The sequence below is a fragment of the Armigeres subalbatus genome, chromosome 2, assembly GCF_024139115.2.
Source record: "Armigeres subalbatus isolate Guangzhou_Male chromosome 2, GZ_Asu_2, whole genome shotgun sequence".
In the NCBI taxonomy this organism is placed as follows: domain Eukaryota; kingdom Metazoa; phylum Arthropoda; class Insecta; order Diptera; family Culicidae; genus Armigeres; species Armigeres subalbatus.
Genome location: NC_085140.1, coordinates 7,341,941 through 7,359,025, shown reverse-complemented (window position 1 = coordinate 7,359,025; position 17,085 = coordinate 7,341,941). Strand labels below are relative to the sequence as shown.

General features: G+C 39.3%; 2 protein-coding genes across 2 annotated transcripts in view; one reads left to right on the top strand and one right to left on the bottom strand.

Moving 5' to 3' along the window:
* Positions 1–3,976: 3,976 nt before the first annotated feature.
* The window catches only part of LOC134217620 (circadian locomoter output cycles protein kaput), a 42,388-nt gene continuing 29,279 nt past the window's right edge, over positions 3,977–17,085 (bottom strand). Inside the window, exons 2-7 of the mRNA XM_062696421.1 lie at positions 7,180–7,638; positions 6,787–7,117; positions 6,511–6,727; positions 6,138–6,449; positions 5,605–6,074; positions 3,977–5,541 (exon numbers count right to left, since the gene is read on the bottom strand). Coding sequence (XP_062552405.1) covers positions 4,225–5,541; positions 5,605–6,074; positions 6,138–6,449; positions 6,511–6,727; positions 6,787–7,117; positions 7,180–7,217 — 2,685 coding nt within the window. The 5' untranslated portion in view covers positions 7,218–7,638 and the 3' untranslated portion in view covers positions 3,977–4,224. The remainder of the gene's footprint in view (positions 5,542–5,604; positions 6,075–6,137; positions 6,450–6,510; positions 6,728–6,786; positions 7,118–7,179; positions 7,639–17,085) is intronic.
* On the top strand, positions 13,331–16,446 carry LOC134208823 (uncharacterized). The gene is made up of 2 exons (XM_062684770.1): positions 13,331–13,636; positions 13,686–16,446. Exon 2 carries the CDS (start codon positions 13,885–13,887, stop codon positions 16,444–16,446), a length of 2,562 nt encoding a protein of 853 aa, XP_062540754.1. The 5' UTR covers positions 13,331–13,636; positions 13,686–13,884.

Genomic DNA, 17,085 nt, shown 5'->3' with positions numbered 1-17,085 from the left:
GCACAACATTGTCCAATGAATGCTAGCGGAGCTAAACCGGGGCACGATGGGACACGTGATCCACCAAATTGAATATTTTTTTAATTGCTCTAATAAAAAAAACTGATGTTACCAGATTTTCTTAGGGTTATTTCCGAAAGAATTTTGGATACATCTTGGAATTTCTTTACTCTTATACGTATTTCTTCGAAAATTCTATTGCAAATTCCTTCGTAAATTCCTGTAATAAACTCGGAAATAACTTTAGTAATTCCTTTAGAAATTTATTTGCAATTTTTTCCGAAATCTTTGAGGTTTTGTTTTGAAAAGTTGTTTGAGAATTCATTCTGAAATTTTACTAGGAATTTCTTCCATAATTTCCTTTGAAAATCCTTCAGAAACTCTATCATCTACCGGAATTCTCTCCGGGAATATTTTAGAAAACTATGCCATTAACTCCTTTTGTCATTTCCTCAGGTATTACTTCGAAAAATCCTCTGAAGAGGCCTTTGTTATTTCAATCAGATATTCCTTCGGAACTTACTCCTGCTTTTAGTAAAACCATACAAAATTCCTTTTAAAATTGCTGCAGGAATTATTCCGGAAATTTTGTTGGAAGATTTTTTCCTGAAATTTATTAAAGAATGAAATAGAAAATCCTAAAGGAGTTTTCGGAAGGGTTTCTAACGAAAATGTCAAAGTAATTCTCAGATGAAATTTCCGACGGAACTCTTGAAGTAATTTCTAAATGATTCATAAAAGAATGTCTGAATGAATTTCTGATTTCAAAAAGAATTTCTAAAGGAATGTTCGAAACCCTTAAGGAATTTCAAATTAAACTTCTGGAGGAATTTTTAATAAATTTTCTGGGTGAAATTATTAAGACATTCCTAAGAGGAATTTCAAAGGAATTCCAAGAATTACTTCCTAGAGTTTCGAAAGAGATTTCTTAAGAAATTACTGAAAGAATTTGTTTGAGAAAATCCTCGCTGATGAAAATCAGCAAAAAAGTAGAAGAAGTTCCTTATTCAATTTCGGCAGGAACTCCTAAAGGAAAGAATATAAAGAAATTCAAAAAACATAATTCTTCTAAAGAATTTTTAAAGGTTTTTCTGAAAAAATGAGTATGTATTCTTAGAGGAGATTCTGAAAAGGTTTCCGTAGGAATTCCAAACAAATTTCTAATGGAATTTACTAATTCCTAAAAAAAATATTGAAGGTATTTCCAAAAGAATTTCTGAAAAAAATCTTAAAGGAATTTTTAAAGGAATTCTTGAATAAATCTCTAGAAGCATTTCCGAGGGCAATGTATTTTCGAAAGAAATTTGTACTTTCAAAGGATTCCCTGAAGAAATTCCTGAAGAATTTCTCCTAAAACCATTTCCGAAGGTATTCCTGAAACAATTTCCGTAGATATTCCTGATAGAATTCTCGAAGAATTTTCCAAAGGAATTCTTAAGGGAATTTTCAAAGGAATTTCTAAAACCAAATTCGTAAAGGAAATTCTAAACGAAGGAATTTCAGAACCCTTCAAGATTTTTTTTCGGAATTTCTTCAGATTTCTTCTGAAAATCCTCTGGAAATTTCATCAGAGATAAATCCAGAAAATTCTTTGGATATTCCTCATAACATTCCTTCAAAAATTCAAAGAAGGAATTATAAGAAAATTTAGTTTGATATTTTTTTAGGATTTTTTCAGTACTTATAACACCAACGGACATTGTTTTAAGAATACCTTTGGAAATCCCTTTAGGAATTTCTTCGGAATAAAATTAAAGAACTCTGCCAGTACTTTGTCAAGCAATTCCTTTAGAAACTCTAGGAAGAAATTCTTGAACCTTCGAAGTTTCCCTCAGGAATTTCTTCAAAACTTCCACCAGGATTTCTTTCGAGAATTCTTTTAGATTTTATTTGGAAATTATTTTGAGAATTTCTTGGAGATTTTTTTAGAAATTCGAAGTATCTTATGGAAATCCTTTGGAATTTCTGTTAAAAACTACTCCAAAAATTCCTGTGAACTTACAATAAAATAAAATTTCCGGAATAATTCCTGTATGAATTTCGGAAGGAATCTTACTTTGGAACTTCTGGAGAATTGACAAAGGCCTTTCGGAAGGTTTTACGAAAGAATCTCAAGAGAAATATACAAATGATCTAAAGGGGGAATTTTATAAATTATTCCAGGAGGAGTATCCGAAAGAATTTTTGGAGGATTTACTGGATGATTTTAGAAGAAATTCCTGGAGGCATTTCCAAATGTACTCCAGGAAGAATTTCCGAAGAACAACCTGAATAGATTTGGGACAAAAATTTCTAAAAGAGTTTCTAAAGGAATTATTGAAGGAATTTTCTAAGGAATTATTAAAAGAATCCTCGGAAGACTTTCCAATGGGATTTCCAAACAAATTACTTATTGAATTTTCATATTTTTTTAGATTTCTACAAGAATTCTTTCTTAAACCGCTGAAGGAATTCTTCCGGGAATTCTGCCAGAAAAATCTCAGGGAAGTACTTTGAAAATTCCAAACTTGCCAAAAAAAACCAAAAACATCAGGGTTCCAGTTCATCACTTCGGATATTCTGGAGAATTCCTTAGGAATTTATGTCAATGCTTCAAAAATTTTCTTCAGTAATCATTCAGGTGATATTTCATGATTTTATTTAAAAGTTCGTTCGGAAAATCCTCCCCCAGAAATTAATTCGGTTTGTCACCCAGAAATTCTTTAGGGAATTTTTAGGGAAACCTTCAAAAATTCCTTCAGGAATTCCATCGTGAATTTCTTTTCTCTCCTGAAGGAATTTCTTTAAAAATCCTTCGCAAATAAATCTAGCAATATCTTCAAAAATTCCTTAAGGAATTCTTTCGAAAATTCTTTTGACAAAATTTATCTAAGAATTATTTTAGAAACCCCTCCAGAATTTCCGTCAAGAATTCCTTTAGCAATACTTTCTAAAATTCTTCCAGATATTCCATCGGAAATTCCATACCATCGGCTTCCGCAATACCGCTGGAATTTCTTTAATGAATTTCCGAAAAGGAATTTCCGAAGGAACTGCTGAAGGAATTTCCGAAATTCTTGAATTTCTTTGTGAAATCCTCCAAGAATGCCTTCAGAATTTCCCCAGGGATTCTTTCAGCAAATTTTCAGGAAATTACTTTGGAGATAGATCCAGATTATTTTTTTTTGAAATACGATATTTCATAGATATTTCATCAAAACTCACATAGAAAAACCTTTAAAAATCTTCCGAGATTTCTTAGGAAATTCCTTAACGAACTATTTTAAGAACTTTTACGAAAATTCTTCTAGAAATTCCATCGGAAATTGCTTTGAAAATTTGGTCGGAATTCCTACGAAAAAAACCATCGGTAATACTAACGGAAATTGCTTCAGGAAAATCTTCCGAAATTCCTTTAGAAGAATTCCTTAGGAAATAACTTTATGATTTCTTTTGGAAATAGCTTTAGGAATATCTACGGAAATTGGTTTAGTAATTCCTTCGAACTTTTTTTTAGAAATTGCTTCACACGAAAGAAATCTCGGAGTTCTTTCGATTTTTTTAAATTCCTTCGTACAATCCACCGAAAATTTAATAAAATTTCTAAAAGAATCTCTGAAGAATTTTCAAAAGTACGTCTTGGAAAATCTAGAAAGGAATTGCTGGATTTATCTCCGAATTTATCTCCAGAGGATTTTCTTAGAAAAAAATACTAGAAGGAATGTCCAGATATTTGTTCGTAAACTCTCAAGAAAATTCTTGTAATTTTGTCCTACATTTGTGGAAGGGAATTTTGCTGGCAATTCCGGAAGAATTACTCGAGAAATTTTCTGAAGGAACCTGAAATAATTTTTGAATTGGATGTTTTTCGTAAAAACATTCCAAAGATAGTCTAGAGACTCTTTTAATAAATTAGACTAGATAAATTAGACTGTTACAGACTGTTCCTATATAAGATCAAAACATTTCACTACAGGGAAATTGAAATAAGTCTTAATCTGAGTTCAGTAATTTGAATGAATGATTTGTAATAACATGACTGATGCTAGTGCACCTCTTCATCCGCTTTATCTTCAGAACAAAAAAGTTTTGACAAAACGTGTAATTCATACTAGTGCAATGTTTCAATTTAAAATATCGCAACATTGATTTGACGGAAATAAATATCGATATCCCAGTTTTTTCTTCAACCAGTGCTTAAGATCATTAATATCCTCGTCACCTTTCCGACTTACGGTATTAAAGCTACATATCACTCCTGGAGTGACTTCGGGTAGATCCACCGGGCGAACCCAGCGAAGAACTTTGCGAATGATGATGTTGTGATTGATGTTGATGTTGTTGATGATGCTGATGATGGTGCTGTTGCTGCTGATGTTGTTGCTGGTGTTGTTGTTGTTGTTGTTGCTGGTGATGATGATGCTGCTGATGATGCTGGTGGTGATGATTAGTAGGATGATGCATTTGCTGTTGCTGCTGATGGTGTTGTTGATGATGTTGGTGATGGTGTGACGGCTGAGGAAGGTGCTGTTGTTGTTGCTGCTGCTGTTCCATTCCGGACGTGAACAAGGTTTGCGCCTGCTCTTCCGCCATTTGGTATTGCAACAACTCCATGCTGTTGCCGCTGGGGCCCGGAAGATTTATTTCAGGGTTTGGAAGTTGTTGCTGCTGTTGCGAGGATTGTGATTGCTGCAGGTGGTGGATTGGGACGGGAGTTAGCTGCATGTAGGAAACCATTTCGTTACTTGGATCTCCGGGAAGTTTTGGCTGGCCAGTGTCGGTAAAATTGAGTTGCTGATTCGGATGGAAGATCGGTTTCTGATCCGGTGGTATGGACATTTGTTGATCCGTTTGGTGCTGGTGAGGCTGAGGATTTAGTATGTTTTGGGGTTGGTTCGATAGGGCGGGGTGCGTTGGGTACTGATGACTGCTTTGAGGTGACGGGTGATGTTGAAGATATGACGCACTACTGCTACATCTACTGCTAATATCGTTGGTACTACTGGGCGCGGATGTGAACGGAAGAGTCACAATGGAAGGTAAAAGGCCATAGCGAGCCATTAGTAGTTGCTCCTGAACCCTCCTAAGTTCCTCTTGTTGATGCATAATTAGGTGCTGCAATTCCTCGTGCTTTCGTTGTAACTGGTCCTGAACCTGGTTCTGAGAAGGAGTTAACACAACACCTCCGGCAGCAGAGGAAGCACTCGAATGAACAGTGAACGCCGCTGGTGATGTCGGAGGAATTGGTGATACACCGGTTGTCGAATCAGGTGGGAATCCAGCGACCGGTTGTACCGGAATCGCTGCCAAATACTGTTGCGGTTCGATAAATCCAGCTGGACTGATGATTTGGGTGACGGGTGGGGCGATGATGGCGGCTGATGGAGGAGGACGGATCTGATGCTGCGTTGTGGCGAGCATCTGCTGAAAAGACTCTGGAGTCGGCTGTTGAGGATTGGGAATCATCTGTTGTTGAAGCATGAAATGGGCCGCCGCATGCTGACTACCGCCATCATGCGAGGAAGTCTTCGAATGAAAAGTGTGGGAGCGAACTCGTGACTTCTAAAATATAAATCCCCTGTCAATGAAGAATCACAAATATTGAATAATTATGCTAAAACTTACTGAACTGTGATGTGTCATCATCGACTGCCTACTGACATGTGATTCAGCTGACATTGAAGTTGCCGAATCAGAGCCAGGGTCATGATAAGTGTTGTATCGGTATCTGCCCCTTGATGAAGTTCCAGTAGGCGATCCTCCCGGTGTTGGAGCTATTCTAGATGTACGAGAGCTCTTTGAACTCCACGGAGAAGTTGCCAGTAGACTCTGAGAAGAACTCGGTTGAAATTTTCGCTCAACTCCTACACTTACGCTATCCGTATCTTCCGGGAATTTTCCTTCTCCACCAGCCAAATTCCGCATCTGTTTCATTACATCCGCATAACTCACGACCCGATGCGTACATACCACAAACTCCGGCTTCGAATTCCATTGATGGTAAGTAATGTAGAAACGAGTTTGCAGCCAAATCCACTGCTGGCCTTTAGTTAGAAACCTGTAGAAACACGAAGTTCCCTCGCCTTTTTGCATTACTAAAAAGAGAAACAGAAAATATATTGAACAGCATTCAACCAAGAAACACAATTCATACTCACAAGCCTCATGACAAGAGACCACTTTTTCCAGATCGTCAAAATGGTAGTAATCATATCCGGAAGTTCCCAACACCTCAAAAGGTAGATAGCCAATAATGGGAGGTGCCCGATGATCCAGAAACAGAAACTTCCACTCCAAGCTATGCCGAGAGGTGAACTCACTCTTAGAGCTGTCAACTATCGACATCTCCCTAATTAGCTGAGGGGTCTGCAACCTACCCGTCCCCACAAAAATCAGCCTCGTATCGGCATCAGTCATGTAACCACTAAATCTCGACGTGGTCATCAGAGAATCAGCATCCACGTCACTTCCTAAAAGTAAACCAAAATTGAAACATTTTACCATTTAGGATATTTTAAAATCCATACTCACTAAAATACCCCGTGAATTGAACCAACTCGTACGAAACCTCCGTCCGGTAGTCGGCCGTACCCCGCTTTATGTAGCAGGAAAACGTGACCTGATTCTCTCGTGAAATTCCCGTCTGCAAAGGATCCACTACCGCCGCCGGGTTAAGCAAGATGTTGTACAGATCGTTCTGATCGTCTTCGTACACCATATCGTACACGGTCATATTGAGCAAATCACTCTGGAATGATTCGAGTCTTTTGATATTCCATAAACAATCAATGCACTGCTTTCACTTACTGGCAGGTGACCCAGAAGAGAAGTAATACTTTCCGATGCATAAAACACCCGTCCCGTCGACGAGAACACTATGATGAAACCGTCCAGCGCTTCCAAAATCAGGTGCGTAAACTCCTCATTGGACAGAAACGAGGGCTTCCAATCGGTTTGGATCTCGTGCACCCGAGACCTGACCGCGATTTCGTTGTGACTTTTCAGAAACGCGATCGTCGACTTCAGCACCGTGCTCTTGTCCATCTTGCGGCTGTTGGACGACACCATCGAACTGAGCTCGTTGACCAGCAGATTGAACTGATCGCGACGCTTCTTCTCACTGAGGTTTCGGGACTTCCTAAGGGGGGAAATAAATCGATCACCGTAAGTAATAAGACGCATAAACTGGTTCTTGACTACCTTTTGGTATCATCCTTGTCATCCGGATCCTCATCCATCCTCGAAGGCGATTGGGGATCTATTCTGTTCTTGTTTGAAACAATTTTGTATCTTTATATAAGCTCGTTGTTTTCTATCACTTTTTATGCCAAACAACTAGAGCACGTATTTTCCTATTGAACTACTAACTTACACACTAACTGTATCACATTAATTTTCTTCTTCGGTCGGCTTAATATTATGGAACATATATTTCACAATTTCTAACAGAAATGCAACGTACAGAAGTCGTTGTAGAAAATGCGGTGTTTTAGGTCACGCTACAAAGAAAGTTCGGATTGCACAATTCCTTGTTGTTGCGCGAAATCTGGTTTTTGGTCATGCTTATAGGATGCCGAATTCGTTTGCAACTTTCAGCAAAGTAGTGGTAGTAGCTTCTCTGGTATGGAGCTCCTTTGGAGATCTGAAGAACTCTGCGATCTAAAATGGAAATGAGATAATAAAAAATATTAAAACTTTTGTTAGTCAACTACGAAATACATAGGACGGCCTGCTAAAATCGAAACAGACATCAGTGAAATCACCCAAAAAGCAATTTAATTTATCAGTTCAACTCGTTTTATTAACAGACGAAGGTTTCCCTAAATAAGCTTCTATATATGGGGTCTCCAATAAGTCTTGTGAGCAATGATTGTTAGTCCGAAGATGGCAAGTTCGATTCTCGGTCCGGGATAAATAGTGCATGCGACCAGTACAATTCTTTACTTTTTACTTTAATCGATTTGCTCGCAATAATTTGCATTCTACAGAATATTTTCCATTGTTTCCTGTAGAAAATTTGCCTGATCAGATATGTTTTAAAGCTCTAACCAAAATACTGTTTTTTACAAGGCATTAGAAGGTTCAGAAGGCATCATTACTGCTAGGTGGATTAATTAGGGTTTTTTTAATTGTAATATCTCTCTTATAGCTTCGCCCATAGATCTGACGAGAAGACCGAAAGGCGATCGGCCGAACACGGTAGTAGGAAATCAGTTTCGCCAGAAAATCCACCGCCAAAAATCTTTTTGTTTCGTTTTCTAAAGAAATTCCACCGCCGCGCCGGTAACGTCGGAGTAGGAAAGATTCCCACGGAGTCTCCACCTCCAGAGAATTTATAATTGAACTAGAACCCACTATCGGGGACTTCTCTAGCCAATTACGTCGACCTAAATGTACAAAATACATAAATGACAAGGACTAAGATGACAATCGCACTTCGGGAAATAGGGTCATGCGCAAATTTGTCAAAAGCGCTAATTCCCGTCACATCAAATTCAAATTCACTAGATACTTGCGAATCATAATTATTATATAAACTAGTTTATTTGTGGATGCATGCAAGTGGCAAGTGTTTTTTTTTTCAAAATTTTTAACGTCTGTTGTCTGTGATTTTTTTCATCAAATGCTGTGTCTGGTTGTCTAAGGTTGTCACTTGTTTTGTTTTCTGCATCTGATAGTAAAAAAGTTTTGAAGAGTCAAATATTTTATTTTTTGTGAGAATTTCCCCGCGCGGTTGGCTAGTCACCGGATAGACAAATAGGGCTATTATATTTATAATTATAATATAAACCAACGAACTTATTACCTGGCGAGACAGAAAAAAATGTACACTATGTACACTCACTTAAATAACATTCCGGTGTTATTTCCTTGGAAATCACTTCAAACAAACTTTGCGATTCAAATAATTTGCACGATTTCCTACCTAATTCGTACGACGGAGGAAATCCAACTTTACTCCTAATACGCAGAATCGTCAACAAAATCAATGAATTTCACTTATTTTTACTACACTTTTCTACGCTAGCTTTCCACGTACTTCAAATGGTGCATAACATCAACAATCAATATGAAACTGGTGATTTTTTCGTGGTTCCAGTTTCGCATGCTCTGAACGGTCTTCGGTACCCAGACATGGAAGCGTCGCTTCAGTACGTAATCTATTAATGCCCCCTTCAGATTTTTTTTAGTACTGCTGTCATAGCAACATTTTCGTTGATTGTCTTTCCAAACTAAAACAAACTACAAAATTAATAGCCGGTGGAGGCATATACCGATGCAGAAGCGGTGTGTAGTGGGCAGTTTCCCGGGCTCTCTGAGAAATTTCCCGTCGTATAAACGATTACGGTTGACAATTCCGAAGATCCGATTCACACACCGGAATTCATAGATCTTTGAAAAGACGCCAACTGGAGGTTTTGACCGATCATGGAATGCGATTGTTGAGCTACTTACATCAGCATGGATAATCAGAGTACAACGTTTTTGCACGAATCGCCGGCGATACGGGTTTGCCTAACGATTAACATTATATTAGCATTAAACTAGTCTCATTCCAGGGAGAATCTGGTGTAGTTGGAATCGAGAATGACACACGAGTTTTTCCAAGCTGCAAAACCCTAGACAACCAACAAAGTCCGCTCAAAATGTGCCAACCTTTTTGCGGGATAAAGCGTCTTTACCAGCTGTAGATTCCGGACAAGAAATAGTCTCTGAAGTCTGACAGCAGTTTATTAAACGCTTCAAAACTAAAATGATACAAAGGGTATGAGACAGTGTACCTAGATTATATCGGTTGAACTTACATTTCAGTGACCTTTATACATAGTTCTATGGTTCCAGAATCAACTTTGAATATGCTTAGTAAGGAACTGTGGACGTGACATAAATGTAATAATTGATTCTACATCTAAAGATTTGCACCTCGCTTAGCTAATAATTCACTACCTTTCAGATTACAATTTCAGATTCACAGTTGCAATAATGTTCCAATAATAACATAAATGTTCTAGTAATTACGACTTTCTCGCGATATTTCATAATGTGCTTCGTCACGACGATGACATTCAAGATGTAGACCGTAGACAATGTAGACCTGCAGCGATCATTTTAACATTATATACTACTAGCCCAGTTGCATTCTCTTGTGGCAACACCGGCATTGAAAAACTTCCCATTCTCTTAGGTTGGAGTAGCCGTCACTCAACAGAATAAACTCTTCTGGTCTGCTCCGTGATAGACTTTTCCGCAAGATATTCCAACACAAATTGAGGTATTTCGAATTGCTTTGAAGGCACATAAAACGTCAATCGATCGCGCAGCCAATCGCTCAGAACTATTTGGCAACCTTTGTACAACAGTTTCACTCTTCTTCAGCGGGAACTCCATCCCGAGAGCCCATGCGTTTTAAAAAGCTACATCAAAAGATAAGAAAATAAAGAAAATATGCTTGTGCAACTACTCCTTCATCAAAAAACCTTCGACATACTTCGACCACGGGATTGGGAGCTTCTAACACATGTACTGCAACACATCCGTCGAATCAGAAACTTTATGTATATGTAATGCAATTCTAAAGAAAACACTACTGAATCATCGAAGATTTTTTTTTCTGAAGTTCGAAGGGAAATTCCATTGAATTTGCCTGGAGACAAAAAATACTAATTTCTATGTAACGATAGTTTCTTCCCGAAATCCCGAAACAAATATAGTTGTACAAACGAAAAATCTGTCCTCGCTGTTCTTCTATCCACCCACATTGAATTCTTGTGAATTTCCATGACAAATTCTTCCGAAATTCAAAACAAAAATTCCTGATATTTCAAAGAAAATTTTGTGGAAAATTAAAGGAGTTTTTTTTTACATGTTCGGAAGATTTTTTTTTTTTGGAGATGTTAGGAATCGACCTCCGAAATGTATCTTCATTCTTTTGATACTTCAATTCACTGCCATTGGAATTTTAATAAATTTCATTGATGTTCCAGAGATGAGCCAGCCGAGTGCTGCAAGTCTCTCTAATAAAGATTTATAATTAAACCTTGGGAATTCCTACAAAATTTCCTTGAAAATTTGGAACCTATTTTGGTGCGAACTCGAGAGATTTTTTTTGTGAAAGATGAAAAACGTTTCACTAGGAAATTCAAATGAATATTCTGTGGAAATGCAAACACGTGTTTCTTTAAATTAAAAAAAAAAAAATATTCGGTTGAATTATAAAACAAAATTTGTGAAGCTTCAAATAAATTTAGATAAATTTTCCGTGGAACTGTAGAGAAAAAGTTCAGTAAATAAGAGAAACATTTCCCAAAGGTATATCCAAAGAAAATTTAGAAAAAGATTTTCGAGAAATTTATATGACTTTCCTTATCATATTTTTAAGATATGACTGCCGCCACCACCTCTCAAACAATTGTTAATGGAAACATTCGCACCGAAATGCAGTGTATACAATTTTAACTATTCATACTCATGGGTGCATTAAGACCATTCATCCCTATACCAACTATATTTGCATTACTCCCAGGTTTTTGCCTTTCTCGTACAACGAAGTTGTACCGAAAGGCTATCATTTCACCTGATAACGAACTTTTTATAGAAGCCTCTGAGACCCATAGTGTTATATACCAATCGACTCAGCTTGACGAACTGAGCACATGTATGTCTGTCCGTGTGTATAAACGTATATTTATTGTTGCTACATCAACAGACTAATTTGGCCCAATGATGGTGCGATAAAAAAAATATTTGGGCGAATATAAAACAAAACTAAAAGTAAAACATTTTACAAAAACATATCAGTCTTTACGTAGTCTACTGGGCTGAAAAGAACTGGTAGAAACGGCGGCGCAGCGTCTGTCGGGTCCTCCTTAGCCGTGCGGTAAGACGCGCGGCTACAAAGCAATACCATGCTGAGGGTGGCTGGGTTCGATTCCCGGTGCCGGTCTAGACAATTTTCGGATTGGAAATTGTTTCGACTTCCCTGGGCATAAAAGTATCATCGTGTTAGCCTCATGATATACGAATGCAAAAATGGTAACTTGGCTTAGAAACCTCGCAGTTAATAACTGTGGAAGTGCTTAATGAACACTAAGCTGCGAGGCGGCTCTGTCCCAGTGTGGGGATGTAATGCCAATAAGAAGAAGAAGAAGCGTCTGTCGGGAATGTTGAAGTCAAACAAAGCTGAGACACGATTGAAGTTTCTCTGCAGCCCGCTGATAGCACCATGCATGCTGTAGTAAGTTCGGCTGAAAGGCATTCTTAGCATTGCGCTGATTCGAAGTGCTCTGGGACGGACGTTGATGCTAATTTGATTCAGGATAGAGCTACAGTCAATTCGGCCTTGCAAGATGTCAGCAATCAGAAGAGCTCGAGTTGTCTCCCTACGGTGTCGAAGCGGTTCCAAATTTATCAACTGACATCGCGATTCATAGCTTGGAAGGCGGGATCCCTCCATGGAAGTTTACGTAGTGCGAAACGTAAAAATCGGCGTTGCACCGATTCGATTCTGTCGGAACCGTTGTTATAGTTCGGGTTCCAAACTGCGGAGCCGTATTCCAATATAGAACGTACCAGCGAGGAGTACAAGGACTTCAGACAATAAATATCGGAAAAGTCCTTTGTAGTGCGAAAGATAAATCCTAACGCTCTGGAAGCCTTGTCCACGACATATGAGATGTGCAGCTTGTACGTGAGTTGGGAGTCGAGGATAACTCCCAAATGTATGTATGTGTGTGCACAAAAGCTTAAAAAACATTAGACAACTTTTCGCGTAGTAATCCTTAACCGATTTTCTCGCAACAAGTTTTATTCGACATGGGGAAAAGTCTTTTTGATCACTTTTGAATTTGAAAACGATCGGTCATTGCGTTTAAAAGTAATGAAGAAAATGGTACATCGAACCATGTAAGCCCATATAATGTTGGTGTCTCAACTAAATGCGAGAAAGGCACCACCAATGCTAGGTGGATTAATCTGTTTTTTTTACACGGTTTGGTTTTAGTCGTTTAAGACCTTTAGCGTCAATGAACCAATAAGTTAACCCCACAAAAAAATCATAGAAAATTCAGGGGGTATTTTAAAAGCTGTGAAAGTTCAAGTTAACCGAGAAATTAATGAATTCTAATCGCGTAAAAAAACTGGGTGTATTATGGCCTTTGAGAATCGTGAAGTTTGAAACCCATATTGGTAAAATTGAAAAATATTTTACAATGGCCTTATGTTCAGAACCGGTTTCACGGATTTCATAGAAATGTCCATGTCAACACCACTGGGTAATATCGAGGGGTGAGTGAGAGTTGTCAGAAGTGACAGGCTATTTGTCAGATATGTGTCAGGCGAGAAAGAACATGAAGATAAAAAAAAATGTAAAACAATAACAAATTAAAAGTTGAAATTAAAACGTGGATTTATTAAAGTTAAAATTAATCATTCTTGCTGTAGCTGTAAATTTAAAAGGAAATTATTGAAATTTAAACGTATGAACCTGTAAGTAAAGAAAAGTTATTCAAATCCAAAATTTAAAAGAAATAGTTAACGTACTTACCTTTGTTGTTGAACAGATTGATCGCACATGAGATTATTGGAAATAAGCGGAATATTTCGAAATCAATATTTGAAAAATTAAAATAACATAAAACCGGATTATATTGTGTAAAACGTAAGTAAAGAGATACAGTTAGTTGATTAAATCTAACAGAGAAATTTAGTACTACATATTAGGAGGAAAAGCAAATCAGGATTGAAGGAGGGTGCACGAGGAATAAAAAAGAAACTACTTTGTAAGTATCAAATGAACTGCAAATTGTATCTAAAAATAATGAAATACAAACTATTTTAGTTGAGCTAACCAAAAATAATCAGGTTTGCTACAAATTGGTTCTTCAATTCCGAACAAACTCAAAAAGTATGAGTCAGTCGGATATAACCTCAAATCTCTCCGAGGATCATGAGGAGCTGGACCTCACAATGACTCCTTGTTCGGCTTGCAACCAGACATCAACAACAAACGAACCTATGGTCGGTTGCGATGCGTGTAACCGATGGTTTCACTATCGATGTGTGGGAGCTACGGAAGCCGTAAAAAGGGAGAAGCGTTGGTTTTGTCCGGAGCCCGTTTGTCAAGAAGCGGCTAAAAAACAGAAAAAGTCCGGTGGTAAGAAGAATCCTGCCCGAACCATCGAGAAATCAAATCAAGTGCAGATAACCCAGGAACAAAAGATTAAGACCATGGAAGAGGAATATGCGAAGCAAATGGAAGAGATTGAGAACGAAAGATTGCTCCGGGAGAAGGAAATGGAGTTACAGCGAGTGCTAAAGGAGAAAAGGATGCAGATAGAAAAGGATTTACGAGAGAAGGAATTGGTTCAGGAGAAGCTCTTACTTGACCGGGCTTTGAAGGCCAAAACAGATCATTTCGAGAAAATGAAGACGATGCGACTGTCATACCAACAGTGCATGGATGGACTAGATCAGGAGATGCTTAATATGAAGAAACATGGGGAATCGGTAGAGGTATCTCAACCCGGTCCTTCCGCCATGAAGCAAATTCCCGCCAGAAAGCTTGAGCCAGCAGACGATAAGCTATTCCGACAGAAGATGGTGTCAACACGTATGCCAGAGAAAATGCGCAGAGTATCAGACCATTCAAGTGATGATGACGACCAAGAGGAAGACTACAGTAGTGACGGAGAATGCGATGGTGACAACGGAGAGTTTGTAGCAAGTGGAACATCCGGAAATCATACCGTTTCGTACGGGCTGGGGCAATCCCATGTAGGTCCCACTAGAAATCAGCTAGCGGCACGGAGTGGCGTTTCGAAGAAGCTGCCGGTGTTTACAGGTAAGCCAGAGGATTGGCCACTTTTCTACGGGTCATACGTAGCATCGAACGAAGCATGCGGCTTCAACGATGTAGAAAATCTTGTGCGACTTCAAGAAAGTTTAAGAGGGCCGGCTCTCGACAGCGTTCGAGGACAATTGATACTTCCCAAATCTGTGCCGAAAGTGATGAACAAACTCCGGCAACTATACGGTCGTCCTGAGCTTATTCTCCAAAGTCATTTGGAGCGGATCCGGAAGTTAGAGCCACCAAGATCAGACAAGCTAGCGTCATTTGTTCCTTTCGGGAATGCCATAGAGCAACTATGTGAGCATCTCGAGGCCGCCGATCTACACCAACACATGATGAATCCAATCCTTATACAAGACCTGGTCGACAAGCTTCCGGCCAGTGACAAGCGGGAGTGGGTTCGATTTAAGAGGAAAGAAAAGGAGGTAACACTGAGAATTCTCACCGATTTCGTCGTTGGGATTGTCGATGAAGCTTGTGAAGCAAATGTTTGCTTGGAGACGAAGCAGGATATGAAAACACCGCGAGCCGTCCGCGTCAACAGCGGGGGTAACCAAAGCAGTTGGAAAGGTAAACCGGGGCAGAGAGGCGTATTGATGAATCACGATGCTATTAATAGTGCTTCTAAGGACCTGACCGGAAGAACCAGAATGAAGGCATGCAAAGCGTGCAAGCGGACAGACCATCGATTGAGATTTTGTGAAGATTTTCGTAGATTGACTTTTGCTGATCGACTAGGTATTGTGACTAGATGGAAGTTATGTAACATTTGTTTGAACGAGCATGGAAACGCTGCCTGCAAGTTTAAGATTCGTTGTGACGTCGGTGGCTGTCAGCTAAGGCATAACCCGCTACTTCATCCGACAGAAGGTGTCGTTGGAACAAGTGTGCACATCCAAACAGCAAGCGCGATTATCTTCAGAATTATCCCAGTGCAATTATTTTGCGGAGGTAAAACGGTTACAACTTTAGCTTTCCTAGACGAGGGTGCGTCGGTAACGATGATCGAAAATAATCTGGCGGACCACTTAGGTCTTGTAGGAGTTCCTGAGCGATTGACAATTACCTGGACAGCCGATATTTCTCGAGAGGAAAAAGCCGCGAAACGGGTTAGCGTCTGGGCATCGGCAATTGGAGATGAGGAACGGTTGTTGTTAAACTACGTGTATACAGTAGAAAGTTTGCGTCTCCCGATGCAATCTCTAGATGCACGAGCAATGTCAAGGCAGTTCAAGCACTTGCAAAATCTTCCAATAAGTTCGTATCAAAATGCTCGACCCGGAATGCTAATCGGACTCAACAACCTACACTCATTTGCACCATTAGAAGCGAAATTAGGCGGCGTCGGTGACCCAATTGCCGTTCGGTGCAAATTGGGATGGACGGTTTACGGCCCAAGAAGCGAAGTTATGTCTGTCCAAAGGAACGTTCTAGGGTTTCACGATTGTGTTACGAACGAGAATCTACATGATCTGATAAGAACGCATTATGCCTTAGAAGAATCCGTAGTTGCTGTGAAGCAGGAGTCACGAGAGGATGAAAGGGCGCTTAAACTCATGCAACGCACAACGAAAAAAAATCGGAAACCACTTCGAAACCCGCCTTCTTTGGAGAAATGATGATGTAAGCTTTCCCAACAGCTACCCGATGGCAGCTTAAAGACTTCCGAAACTCTATGAGAATGTCCGTATGCAGATTACGGAATATCAACAAAAGGGTTATGCTCATTTGGCAACGGATAAAGAAATAACAAGTACCGACCCGTCTAAGGTATGGTATTTACCGCTCAACGTCGTCTTGAATCCCCGCAAACCAGGTAAAATCCGTCTAGTATGGGATGCTGCGGCGACTGTTAACGGTGTTTCCCTAAACTCACACTTGCTGACAGGACCGGATTTGTTAACCCCGTTGATTTCCGTGATAACTAGGTTTCGAGAACATAAGGTAGCATTCGGTGCAGATATCCGCGAAATGTACCACCAACTGCGAATCATCGAAGCGGACAAACAAGCACAGCGATTCGTGTTTCGGATGAAAAAAGAAGATCCTATCTCAATTTACGTCATGGATGTGGCCACCTTTGGGTCAACCTGTTCCCCATGTTCGGCACAATACATTAAAAACCAGAATGCTTTGGAACATGCCCGCGACTACCCAGAAGCAGCCGATGCAATAATTAATCGACACTATGTTGACGATTATTTTGACAGCGTTGACACCATCGATGAGGCGGTCCGGCGAGCGAAGGAAGTGAGTTT

Coding starts and splice junctions, on each gene's coding strand:
- LOC134208823 (XM_062684770.1), top strand. CDS start 13,885: ATGAGTCAGTCGGATATAACCTCAAATCTCTCCGAGGATCATGAGGAG.